Source organism: Haplochromis burtoni, unplaced genomic scaffold (assembly GCF_018398535.1).
Source record: "Haplochromis burtoni strain Fernald_Lab_line unplaced genomic scaffold, NCSU_Asbu1 Contig_344, whole genome shotgun sequence".
NCBI lineage: Eukaryota > Metazoa > Chordata > Actinopteri > Cichliformes > Cichlidae > Haplochromis > Haplochromis burtoni.
The window spans coordinates 27,006-39,798 of record NW_024582705.1 but is presented as its reverse complement, the minus strand read 5'-3'; the positions used below and the strand labels follow the sequence as shown (position 1 = coordinate 39,798).

The following is a 12,793-nucleotide window of genomic DNA, read 5'->3' as shown; positions in this document are numbered from 1 at the left end:
AATGTTAAGATTTTTATAATAAACGCTAAAAATATTAGTAATAACTATTTTATGTGAGCATTTATCATTTTAAAGTGTTTCTTTATTAAGGAGTAGGAATAGTAACGAACCGGTCTTTATATTATTTAAAGTATTTCATTTACAGTATTATGAAAAAATCTTTAGCCACCCCTCATTCATTTATATTTTGCTCCCAGTGACTCGAGCTGTAGTTTTCTCGGCATTCTTGCTGTTCTTTTAGGGTTTTATTTTTTCAGTCACATTCAGTTCTTGTACGGCACCATTTTGAAAGGAGTGATTCCTTTTTGTTTGTTTAAGCCACTTGACACTCATAAAAAGGGCACCTAAGCGATAGGAATAAATAACAGGTGTACATTTTGGTGCTATATGCATAAAAACTACATGGAATTTAATTTTTTGCACATAACATACAAAATAGAAAAGAGCACATTTTAAATTCTATCTTTAGAAACTTGGTTACTAACAGAGTGACTATTAAGAAAAAGGTCCAAATTTGCTGAGTCTACAAAAGAAGTCTCACAGGCCAAAAATAACATTTTATAAAATATTTTTGCCTGTTTTGACTCAAATTGTCATTAAATCTTGTTCAGTTACCTACTTAACAACTGTTCAAATATCTTGGGGAGGGATTAATCCAATTTTTTTTTAACAAATTAGCACCAAATAGCGATAAAGCAGTAGGACAAAATCATAACTATAGAACTAGAGTAACTATAGTTTATCTACAAGATTAGCCGTCTGACTCTGTCAATGCTAACAGTAAAGAGAATCAGAGGCAATGTATTTTTCTGCATTGTTTTAATATATGTACTAAAAAGGTAGCGACAGCCAATGAATGTCACAAAACAAAACTTTCTTGACAAGTTGATTTTATTTGACAACAAATTTAAAGTAACATGAAGGCAAAGCAGTCAGGTCATTATGCATCTATATCAATACATCACCTGAACTCGGGGAAACATTTCAGCAGTTGAACCCTGTAAAAACAATCGGAGTAATAAAATAAACTGTTAAATTTAACAGTAGAGGTGCACTTTAGTTAAGAAAATATAAGATAACACCCTCATTTGAAAGCGTGTGTATAATCTTCCCCAGACATATGAATGGGTCAGATGGGTAGTGATTGGTATAATCATTGGGAAGGATATTTATTTCACAATATGTTGTTGGGCATGAAGACATACATACATGCAAGTCACATCCACACGTGGCTCACTTCAAGGGAACTTCTTTTCTGCAGCTAACCTGTGAAAACAAAATCAATTAGTTTCTATATAAACCAGCACACGAATCAGAACATAAGTTGCCTGCAAAATACGATTATCGTACAGTTGTATTTTGCAAAAAAACAAAAAAATTGAATTACAATTATGGGATGTGCGCCGATTTTTTTTACGCGTTTACTCCAATTTCAGAAAATGTTGGCTTATTTTGCTGGCGGCGACTCTTGATCAACATTTTACTTTTTCACCAAACCAGCAAAGTTTGCAACCTAGTCTCTGTCCACACGTGCAGAGGGGTTAGTTGGGCTAACGTTCAATGGCACACCTCGTTTCAAATCACGTTCAGAAGTGAGCTAACTCCCCAAACCGTCTACACATTTAACCTAGAGGAATGGTGTAGATAATGCAATTTAAGGTACATATAACAATTCGCATTTCAGAAACTAATTTTCTCTGAGAGCCTTATTTTCCCAGCCATGATACTGACCGCCAACACCAACACTCACGGTTCTCCTTCGGCTTCTTTTTCTTCTTTGCGTGTCTTCTTCTTGCTGTTCTTCTTCTTCGACGGTCAAACAACGAAGTGGTGGATTGCCATCACCAATGACTGTCGCCACCAAGTGGTACAGAAAATCAACATAAAGAAATACAACTTGATAACCCCCGTTGCTTTATATTTGTAATAGACCCAGTTAAAATCTACTCAACCTTCTTTCTTTCTGCCTCACACATCCGACACGTTGCACTGTTTTATCTCAGTAATCGCACCTGCATGTACCATGTCTACCTAATAATAAGACTTTTAGCTTTAATTCAGTGACTTGTAAAACAATTTTCTGCTAACTTTTTAGGAATTACAAATATTTCTATGCAAAGTTGCCTATTTTTATATGTTCAAAGGTTATTGGACAGATTGACATCATTTCAAATTTAAGGACTCTTTAGTTGCATGAAAATCTTTTGCAGTCAACAACTGCCTGAAGTCTAGAAGTAATTGACATTTCTTCTTTTCTTTTTCTTAAAAAACACAGCACACAGTAACGTCTCTCACCCTTCCCCTTTTTCTTCAGTAACCTGTATGATCAGACGACTGACCTATCCTTTGAAGGACAGCCCATTTCTTTGCAAAGAAATTATCCATTTACAATGTGAAACACCATCTGGTCAGTTTTGGCTGAGTCTGAGCAGAGAGTGAGGAATTCTTCTATCTGCAGTCACATAATCAATATACACCAGTGACTTAGTTCCAATGGCAGGTATACAGAGTTGCCATAGCAATGCTTCCACCTCCAGCATGTTTGGCAGATGCTGTAGCATGCTTTGGTTAATGAGCCTTCTTCAGCAGACTGAAGCCTGAAGTGATTACTTGAATGTATGCTGACAGATATATCATGCCTGTATATGAGTGTGTACATGAGAGAACTAATAAAAAAATAATAGAACTAGAAGGTCTGTAATGGTGCTCAAAGGCAGAACAAGAAAGAGAAAACAATATAAGAGAAATATGATCTCTTTTCCTGTTAGCATACTTGATGTAGTGTTTTGGATCAGCTGAATGCTTTTTAAATGGGTTTTACAACACTTATGTTTCACAGAGTGTCCTGTATTTTAATTGATTTGTGTCATCTGGCTTCATTGACAGTACTGGGACAGTGTTCCCGTGGAACTCCGTGAATAACTTTCCTGTTTGAAGTTTATAACCTAAATAGAAAAAAAACAAACATACATAAAAACAAGCTTTGCCCACATTTGTTTACTTAAAAGCACAACAAGCAGCTCTTCTAGCCCTTGTTCACAAGTCTCAGCTTTATAGCTTAGGCCAGACTAAAACTGAGACAGAGGGTCTAAAGGTACACAGGTGTGGACAGGGCTGGAAAACACTAACACTCAGGCTATCGTGTCCAGATATCTGAAAGAACACTAAACAAGTCACGTGGGTGTAATTGGTCTTTAATGTACAGTAAGCATGTAACTAAGAAAACAAAACAGCACCAGGAAAAATGTGAACCTCTGTCAGTGTAACCAAGTTACAACTATTCTGTACTGTGTGTGTGTGTGTGTGTGTGTGTGTGTGTGTGTGTGTGTATTCATCTTACATTTGGATTTAGGATAAAACCAAAGATTGCATCTACTTATTTCTCATTAAAACAATTTAGCCTAGCCTTGGTTAATAATTAACATGTTGTAGCATTTGAAGCCACACAATATTAGCGCTGACAATGATTACAAATACCTGTGAAAATAAATATCAAAAGATACATATTCTTTTTTTGTCTACTGAAAGCACAAATATACGGATTACATAAAATTACAGGCATTTTTTTAAACCTCAAAACAAACCTAAAAAAAACCCAGAGTGAAATGGAAGAGCAAATGTGAAGGAAACATTTGATAGAGGTTTGGAAGGGAAATTTGGCGGGGGGGGGGGGGTGAAAAAAAGAAGAAAAAAAAAGAAAATCAAGTGAAAGAACATTTGTATTCCTGTTCAGTCATTTGTGTGCATCACACTCAGGTGGATAAGTATGGTAACGTCTTCAAAGTCAGTCCATTTATCCTTCTGTTAGCATAGGTGAACAGTGCAAACAACTGCTCCATGTTTTTTATTATTCCAGCTGGCCTCAGCTTGGCTAAGGCAGGGGGGTGGGGGTGGGATCTGCCTGCCTTCAGTTCATTGTTCTGCCTTTTGATGAAGGAGACAACCTGTTTCCCTGCAGGCCAGAAACCCTGGGGTCTAGGACAGAGTGCAAAAAGTAATCCATTCTCTTAGCCTCCACAGCTGGTAGGAGGGTTAGAGGGTGGAGAGCCTTTACAGGCCTCGGCCTAGCAGTTGATGGAGGCACAGTCTGATTTGGCTTTCCCTGCCGAGCTGATTATCCTCATGAGGCAGTGTCCAAACTCCTCCAGAATCATCCTCTCTGCCTCAACTTGAGGCTGGTGAGTCTGTTCTGCTTTTTTGGCCTGCTCCAGCAGACACTCGCATGTTGCTTCAAGCACTTCCTTTGTTACAAACGTATACGGGAGCCTGGGGGGAAAGCAAAATAAATGAGTATTGACAACAAAGCCATCATTATCTGGTCTCAGCAGTAGTAAGCAGATGGATCGTGGAGACTCCATGTCAATCAGACACAAGTGAGTTTTAATGACCCACTCCATAGCTTCATATAGATGTGCTGACACTCCTGCAGCTTGTACAGGAAACACACACATTTTGCACCGTTTCTGAAAGCGCGTACGTCTCTACTTAAAGTTTTAAAGTTTAGGTAGTTTAGGTCAAATTTGATGTTGCATTGCAGATGACAGAGATTCTGAGTGTCTTCTTCTATACAGCTTATTAATTTAACACTGGTATTGGTTTGGTGCCCAGGGTGCATGCCTAGACATAAGTTGGTCCTTGCAAGAAAAGAAGACTTCCTTACAATGTATCTGGGATGTAGCCATTATTGTTGAAATAAAATGAAAGATAAGTGCTTTATTCACTCATCTCTCCTGAGTATCAGGATCCAGATCACCCAATCTCCCTCTTCCTGGACACCTCTTGCAGGGTGACATAAAGGCCTTCATAAGCCATCAAAAGATGCAACTCCAGTCCCTCCCAAATGACTGAGCTCCTCACCCTCTCTCTAAAGGAGTGTCCAGCCACCCTTCACTGGAAGATCATTTCTAATTCTTGTGGTACTGTGTCCGCATCACTGCAGATCCTGTATCAATCTGTCAGTCAATCTCCTGCAGCCCTTACTTGTGCAACACTTTAGCTAAAGCTAAAGATTCTACAAAAGTACATATCATATGCTTACTGTAAAAGAGGCTCTTTGCAGATTTGATTTTATGTTGAAAAATGTGTGAACTGTGTTTCAGGTACCTGCCACTTCCACTTGAAATCACAGGCGTCGTCCGCATGAGCAAATCTGAGATCTGTGAGGATAGTTTGGTCTTGGCTGCCGTTTGCTGCTGAACTCTCACTTCTGCTGCATCTGCCAAATGCATTAGCGTCTTCCTCTCCGGGCTCTCCTCAAAGTTTTTGCAGCCGATGCATTTACAAATGGACGAACACATGATCTTCGCCTGTGAAGAGAAACAAAAATGAAGGAAATAAATGCCAATAAGAGACGAATGAATGGAGGTGACGCCATCTGTAAAAAAAAAGAAAACTGGAGAGCTTACCTCGTAGCACTCGCAGTAGTTCTTCAGGCAGCCTGAGCGTTTGCAGTTGCAGCCCTTGCTGTGTCGACGGTCCGACTCTCCCTCCTTGCCTTTACCAATTTTAGGTTTAAAGGCCTCTGGGTTTCGGTCCAGACAAGTCTGTGAAAACATGTTTGTGCAGCAATTTATGAGTCAAACAGGATGCAGTTCAGCCCAAAAACAGAATTCAGAAAGTGGACTTCTGCCTCACCTTTATAGCTTTGAGACGTTCAGTTTCATGTTCCAGGTTATTGAAGCAGTTATTGCAGTTACAGTTATTGCAGAACTCTCCATTTGCAAAACAGTCACAGTAGCTATAGGAAGGCAAACAAAAAAAACCCCACCATTTAATAAAACCATGTCAACTGTAATTTGATTCAGCAACATTAAGTTTCTCAGTGCTTCCTAAACTCAGATAAAAAGGAAAAATGGTTTCCACCGCAAAATAATACTGTATTAGGATTTTTTTAAACTAGCCATTACCAGCTACGCAGGTCAGCTAATTGGAAGTTTGTTTGTTAAATCTCTTGCTGCTCCAGTCTGCATGCCAAAGTATCCTTAGGCAAGATACTGAACCCCAAGTTATGCTCCAAGTGTTAATAAGAAACACATCAGAGAGCCCTTAGGTGTAGAAAGAAATGCTTGTGTGAAAGGGTGAATTAGGCATGTTGTATAAAGCACTTATAAAAACCATAAATACCAGTCCATTTATCATTTACCATGGCGATTTCATAGCAAAGTTGTTCTTTGACCTCCTGGAAATAAAGGTCATGAATTTAGAGTTTTACCCAGGCATTTGTGTATGAGATTAATATGACTGCAAGCTGCTAGATTAGTGCAAACATAATAATACTGATTACTGTTATCTATATTATTAACAATGATTATTCCTTAAAGTAAACATAATAAAGTCACTGAACTGAGATTTTATTGAACTTTAAATACAATGAGGGTTAAAAACACCATGGGGTGTTTATGACCATAAATCTCATTTTGCAAGGGCACACGTGATTCCCTGCCAGCCTTTGGCCTCCACTGTAAGACGCCTGTGGGTGCAGGTAAGGACACAGCTAGCCGCAAGTGGCAGTGGGCTTGTGAGCCTCAGGAGACCTACACAGCAGCTGGAAGCAGACAAGAGAGAGCCAACGCAGAAAGCCAACTGTCACAAATACTGAAAGCATACCAGGTTAGAGAACCTGAGCAATCTGGAGACAAAGGCAGCTGCAGGCAACTGATAATCCTTCTACAGGTTCATTAATAAAAACCCAGCCCTACTTTGACCAACAAATCAAATTAAGCTCAAGTCCACTGAACTTTTGTCTTAATGTTTTTTAAGAAAGAGACTTGTCCCTCTGCCAGATGAGCAAAAAAATATTTACAATATTAAAAATATGCATCAATATTTATGGAGCGTAAACAGGAACTTGGTTTCTTCTTTCTGACTCAGAGACAAAAAGCTAAAATATAATGTCACAGATGACTTTACAAAATATTCAGCTGAAATTACAAACATATAGTTTGTATACAAACATGTATTAATTATTGAGCTACACCTGGACAGATTTATCCAATGGATAAACATTATCAGTGACCATTACACTTACAGTTTGAGGCACTGTGACTTGGTACAGTTACATGGTTTTCTTGGTCTTGAGGTTGTTTCTGCTGCTGACAAACTGAACCAATGAAGATTAATTAGATTAAACTATAGACAGTCACGAGAACAAATGAAGAAAATCACTTTAATATTTTGGTAAACATCTTTTTAAATAGAACAGATATCATTTAGTTGGTCTTTCAATGCAATATATATAAAAACAAAAGTCATAGTAAGATGGCTTCTACCATTTCTTACCCATTAAGAGGCAATCTGGCCTGAGTCTGGATACCAGTGGATGCAGAAAAACTAGAGCTGCTGGCAAGCGTCACAAATGGTGGCTGCTGGATCTATGAGAAAAGAAGAAACACGATATTGAAACTCACTCAGGAAAAGGAAATCAATCTTTTAAAAACAAAGAAACAAAAAAACAAACAAAACAAAACAAAAAAACCCTTCAAACCAGGGCGTACAATGGATGAAGGTACATGGGATTCTATATTGTCGAACAATGGATTATACATTAGGGAAGCCAGGGGGAAATTTATTCAATACAAAATTCTTAACGGATACTATTATACTCCTTCAAGGCTGTATAGAATGGGGATTGGTAGAGATGACTTGTGTTGGAAATGCCAACAAGCCAAAGGTACTCTGATACATGCACTCTGGGAATGCCCGCTGGTTTTTCCAGTTTGGAACACTGTACTGAATTATTTGCAGGGGTGGACACTTTGTAACCTACCCAGATCACCTAAATTATGTTTACTAGGAGACAAAGGAGAGGTGCTGCAATTAAATAAGTACCAGTTTAGAGTGTTAAGTACTGCATTGGTAACATGTGCCCGTGTCATTTTGGAACACTGGAAGGACTCCCATACTCTAACGCTTAAAATGTGGAAAGACAGAATGATTGGGAATGTTGCATGCGAAAAGATGCTGGGAAAAATACATCATGAGACGGAAGCTGCGCTGGAACAGTGGGACAATTTTTGCACCTACATGTCTACCTGACTTGGACATTTGAGCTTAATACAACATATGTTAAAACCTCACTTGTTTTGTTTTGTTGTGGTTTTTTTTTTATTATTCATTTATTTAATTTTTTTTGTTTGTTTGTTTCTTGCTTTTGGTTGCTGCATCTCTGTATTTGCTGTTATAAAATGCAAAATCTAATAAATACTTGAATTATTAAAAAACCCCCAAAAAAAAAACCCTGTCAAACCAAAAAGCACACAAAGATAATTCGCTAACCTGTGTGACATATTGTGCTGGCACAACCGCGTAACCCACATTCCCTCCTCCTGGAGCTGGTGTCAGGACGGTGCCTGGAGGGAGGTTGGTGAAGTTGGGCTGGATTTGGGGTAGTGGAGTCGCAGGCATGATCAAACGTTGCTGAGTCTGAGTGGTGGTTACTACTTGTGGTCCTGATGTTAAGGGCTTAGGTGCCACCTACGGGGAATAAAAACCATGAATGCAGCTCAAGGGACATTTCAGAGAAAGTTCTCTTTGAATGAACTTGGATACCCAGGTTACCTGTTTCATGGTCTGTGCTGGGACAACTGGGACAGACATCCTGACCGCTGCTGTACTGACCACCATAGGTTTAGCTGTGGGATAAGCACCATCACGAGTTGGTACAGCGCAATTACTAAGTGCTGCCTGTATTTGTTAGCAGAGGAAACAAAACAAGTTCATAGGTCACCTGTCTGTATAGAGCTGGTACTGGGACCACTGGGCTGTCCTGTACTGCTCGCTGTCGTTGCTGTGACGAGGCGAACGTAGTGGAACCTGCTGCCAGGCACCTGGATCTGCTGCACGTTGGGCTGGGTGGCCAGGGGTATGATTGTTTTAAACTGGGAACCTCCCACTCCTCCAACAGCCACAGGTTTAATGTTCTGAAAACATTCACATCAAACGGAGAAACAGACTGAAGCCAGTAATAGAAGAGAAAATTTAAAAAAAACAAAATAAACAACAACAACAACAAAACCTAAAGAACCTCATCCTGAAAGCAGTTTGTTAAGAGCTGCCCGTTTTACTGGCAATACAATCTTCAAAGTGCACTTCAGTTTCTTTTTTGCAGGCCAGGATTAAGCTCCCCAAATGCTGATCTATTGTTATACATGTAAAATGCATAAAAACAATCTTATATCATAGTTGGGGCAGGTGGTCACATGAAAACATTTAATTGTTTTGAGTATTAATTATCTTTCTATCTGCTTGGAAACAATCTTACACAACCATTTTATTTCTGGCAAAAATGTATATTGCTATGGAGGTAAAATTTACATGCGAAGTAAGTCATCATCATTGGTGCCCCACATAGTGCACTGAGAGAAACATGACACGGTCTGTCCTGCCTTTTCTGCATCAGATGGCCATGGCTTTAGCAATGCAGTCAGTTGAACAAAAACAACTGCACAACTTATTGTTTTATATACAAAGAAGAAAATTCAGTTTCTCTAGAAATTGCAGTGGGAAAAACCGGACTCCAATGTACAGGCGCTCGCCCTCGGGCACCCTCCTCAGTTTCACTCATAGGGGTTTTTGAATTGCCCGTTGTCTGGTCCCTCACCCAGGACCAATTTGCCTTGGGAGATCCTGCCAGGGGGCGAAAGACCACCCAATAACATAGCTGCTGGGATCCCTGGGCCACGCGAATCCTCTACCACACCGGTCCCCAACCCCCGGGCCTCGGACAGGTACCGGTCCGTGAGTCGTTTGGTACCGGGCCGCAAGAGTTGAGGCTCAGGTGTGAAATTTATAGTTTTCAGGGTTTTTAATCAGTTTTCAGCGTTATTTTGTTATCGTTTTTATCGTTAACTCGGTTTTCCTGGGTCTTTTCACATGTGTTATGAATAAATCTTTTTTTCGGTACCGGTACTAGTTCTATTTTGTTGTATTTATCCGCGACACCTTAAAGGCCGGTCAGTGAAAATATTGTCGGGCATAAACCGGTCCGTGGCGCAAAAAAGGTTGGAGACCGCTGCTCTACCACGATAAGGTGGAGATTAACAGATGGAACTTTATTACCAGAAAAAGTGAAATATTTCCATAATGGTACAAATTTGAGAGAATTTTTTTTTTTTTTTTTTTTAAATCAAAGCATGCAGTGCACAACTGAGCCAATCATTTTGAGTAATGAGCAGTCTGTTTACTACAAACTGTGTCAGACTATAAACAACAATCCCACCAACTGCAGATGTATCAATCTGATATTTGGAGCGGATTTCCTCCATTTTGACCCAAAAAGGTTGGATCGGATATAAGTGATTAAATCTATTCACTTCCTTTCTGTGTTCACTACACAGCAGCAATTATTATTTCAAGAGCTAACATAGCACAGAAGAAGCCATTTCACTCTATTTTTATCTTTCCACAGCTTTTAACTGCATGTTTGCTCCATGTTTGTTTTCATTCATCAGTGTAATGCTTATTTGGAAGTTTGGGAGGTTTTGTTCTGTTTTTGTAAAACTGCACTTGCAGTAACAGTGAGTTGTCTCCGTCTTCACCTGCTTCCTGTCAGCTCAATCCTAAATGCGGCCTGTTTGTGTGTAGCAGTAAAATGAGGTGCACTCAAGAGCAAGAAAGAAGAGAGGAGGAAAATAGCATGACTGCACATCACAGCAGTATGCTGCAACTCCTTGACTCTCATACGGAGCTGAAATGACACTTATGCACAAACAAGGTGAATACGTTTTTTTTTGTTTTTTTTTTAAATTCCTTTTCTCCCCTCAGATCAGATGGTATCAACTACAACTGACTGTTCTGTGCTTTCATGTTACCTGCGTTGTTGATTGGCTAGTGGCCACCTTGACTGGAGATACAGATGTTGACTGCTGGACTGTCAGGATCTGCTGGCCAAGTGCTACATTCACAGGCAGTGCTACAGACTTCTGAGAAGCACCGGAGGTCGGGGAAGCCACAGACACCACAGTCACCTGGCAGGAACAGACAAGCGGCATGAGCTGTGAAAATTTCACCTGATTAAACAAAGACCCGAGTTGGATGGCAATATAGCTGCCATTACGTATGGTAACAGGAATGTCACATAAACCAACATTCTATAACAAGTCAATTGCAAACACTATGTATACATATTCATTAATTAGTAGGAGTGAAAGAAATATCTAATATAATTAGTGCTGTCAGTGTTAATCTCATGAATCGCTCTGTGCGTGGGGCTACACAGCATCAACGCGTGAGCACGGTTAGCTCGTTAACGCCGTCCAGCCCCACGCACAGGGCGATTCGCGATAACTCATCATTTTAACGAGATTAACACTGACAGCACTAAATATAATACAATATAATATAATATAATATAATATAAACTCCTGTCTGCAAATACAATGATGATTACTAGTGCCAGAGGCTGATGTTTATGTACTGTGACACATCAATCTGTAGTGGGCTGTCTAAATATTCAAAGAGTGTGAATACATCTACTGCATTTTTAATAACTACATTTCCAAAAAACAAAGACAATCAAATTGTTATTTTAAACAACAGTATCGGCCCAACCACCAACGCTACCTCTCAGCTTCCTAGCAGACACACCTATGGGATCAATTTAAAAATTCTACGTAATTTTATTCTCCAGTTTACGCAGTCACAAGATTTTCATAAAACTTCACCTTTGACCTTAAGGTCAAAGTCACTGAGATTTGAACTCTTCTGAGATTTTTAGTACATACACCTATAGTATTAACTTGAAGCGTCTACGTTATCCCATTCACAAATGTAGGTGTCCATGCCACCCCCCTGCCCAGTAGGGTGACGATAATACCCCAGGGCTCTAGACTAACTTTTCGTCATGGTTGCATTGGTGCGCCTGTGCATCAGCACAAAAGTTAGGTTCACAAAAACTGGGCGCATGTGACATCATTACTGTATGTGGAGTTTACGTTCAAGCCATTTTTCTTGTGAAGAATTATTTCGGACTTCAACTTAGAGAATGGAAATTCTTCTTTGCAATATTGTAGGCACTGTTAAACTTAATCATCATTTGGCCTCCTCTGATGACCTGTTTGCTGCTGCCTGCCACTGAAAGGCAGTGGAGAGAGGGGACACTTGGGCAGTGCATTTATATTGTGTCATATAATGTGTTTTCTAGATACACTGTGCTTTTTCAGCGTTTCAATTCAAAACGTATTTGCACCAGTCACAAATGCAGTATTGCCGGGCATGGTCTTTCTACACGCACGACAGCAAATGCAGTGCATAATGTTGGCAGCTTTACTGTATCTTAGCCAGGAAAACTGGTCAAGCCACTCTCTTCGAAATGTATGCACTTTCCCCCTTTTACTTTCAGTGTGCTCTGGCTTAGAGGTCGATGCCGTCTCTGGACCAGTGTTAGACGTAACCTGAGAGGTTGTCAGAGCACTGGCTATGAATTTCAACAGATCAGGCCTTAACTTAACAAAAAAGTTATCTTTTTATCTTTTCTCATTACCCACAGCTACATCCACTATCAGGCCTAGGCTACGCACCTCTCTCTCTCTCTCTCTCTCTCTATCTGCCTGCACTTTCAAATTATATCATTGTGATTCCAAACATTTTTGAGTAAACATTGCAGGGGGTTTCGAGGTGATTTATTACACTCGTGCTTTACCTGCAGTAACAGGTTGTAATTATGTGACAATTAAACTATAGACTTATTAGTTTTAGTCTCTAGCCACTTGATCATATTCAGTGGAAGATGTCGTCCCATCCAGAACAGTTAAATCCTTCCCAAATCAAAAACCCTGGATTAACGGAGATGTTCGCG

The 12,793-nt window shown here is 39.7% G+C and overlaps 1 protein-coding gene across 2 annotated transcripts in view; it reads right to left on the bottom strand.

The window, feature by feature from the left end:
* Positions 1-2,349: 2,349 nt before the first annotated feature.
* The window catches only part of lin54 (lin-54 DREAM MuvB core complex component), a 29,466-nt gene continuing 19,022 nt past the window's right edge, over positions 2,350-12,793 (bottom strand). Inside the window, exons 5-14 of one of the 2 annotated variants that reach the window (XM_005949821.3) lie at positions 10,809-10,964; positions 8,726-8,918; positions 8,557-8,630; positions 8,275-8,472; positions 7,279-7,370; positions 7,028-7,099; positions 5,635-5,737; positions 5,406-5,543; positions 5,104-5,306; positions 2,350-4,266 (exon numbers count right to left, since the gene is read on the bottom strand). In XM_005949821.3, coding sequence (XP_005949883.1) covers positions 4,065-4,266; positions 5,104-5,306; positions 5,406-5,543; positions 5,635-5,737; positions 7,028-7,099; positions 7,279-7,370; positions 8,275-8,472; positions 8,557-8,630; positions 8,726-8,918; positions 10,809-10,964 — 1,431 coding nt within the window. In that variant the 3' untranslated portion in view covers positions 2,350-4,064. The remainder of the gene's footprint in view (positions 4,267-5,103; positions 5,307-5,405; positions 5,544-5,634; positions 5,738-7,027; positions 7,100-7,278; positions 7,371-8,274; positions 8,473-8,556; positions 8,631-8,725; positions 8,919-10,808; positions 10,965-12,793) is intronic. The other variant, XM_005949820.2, reaches the window with a different exon arrangement.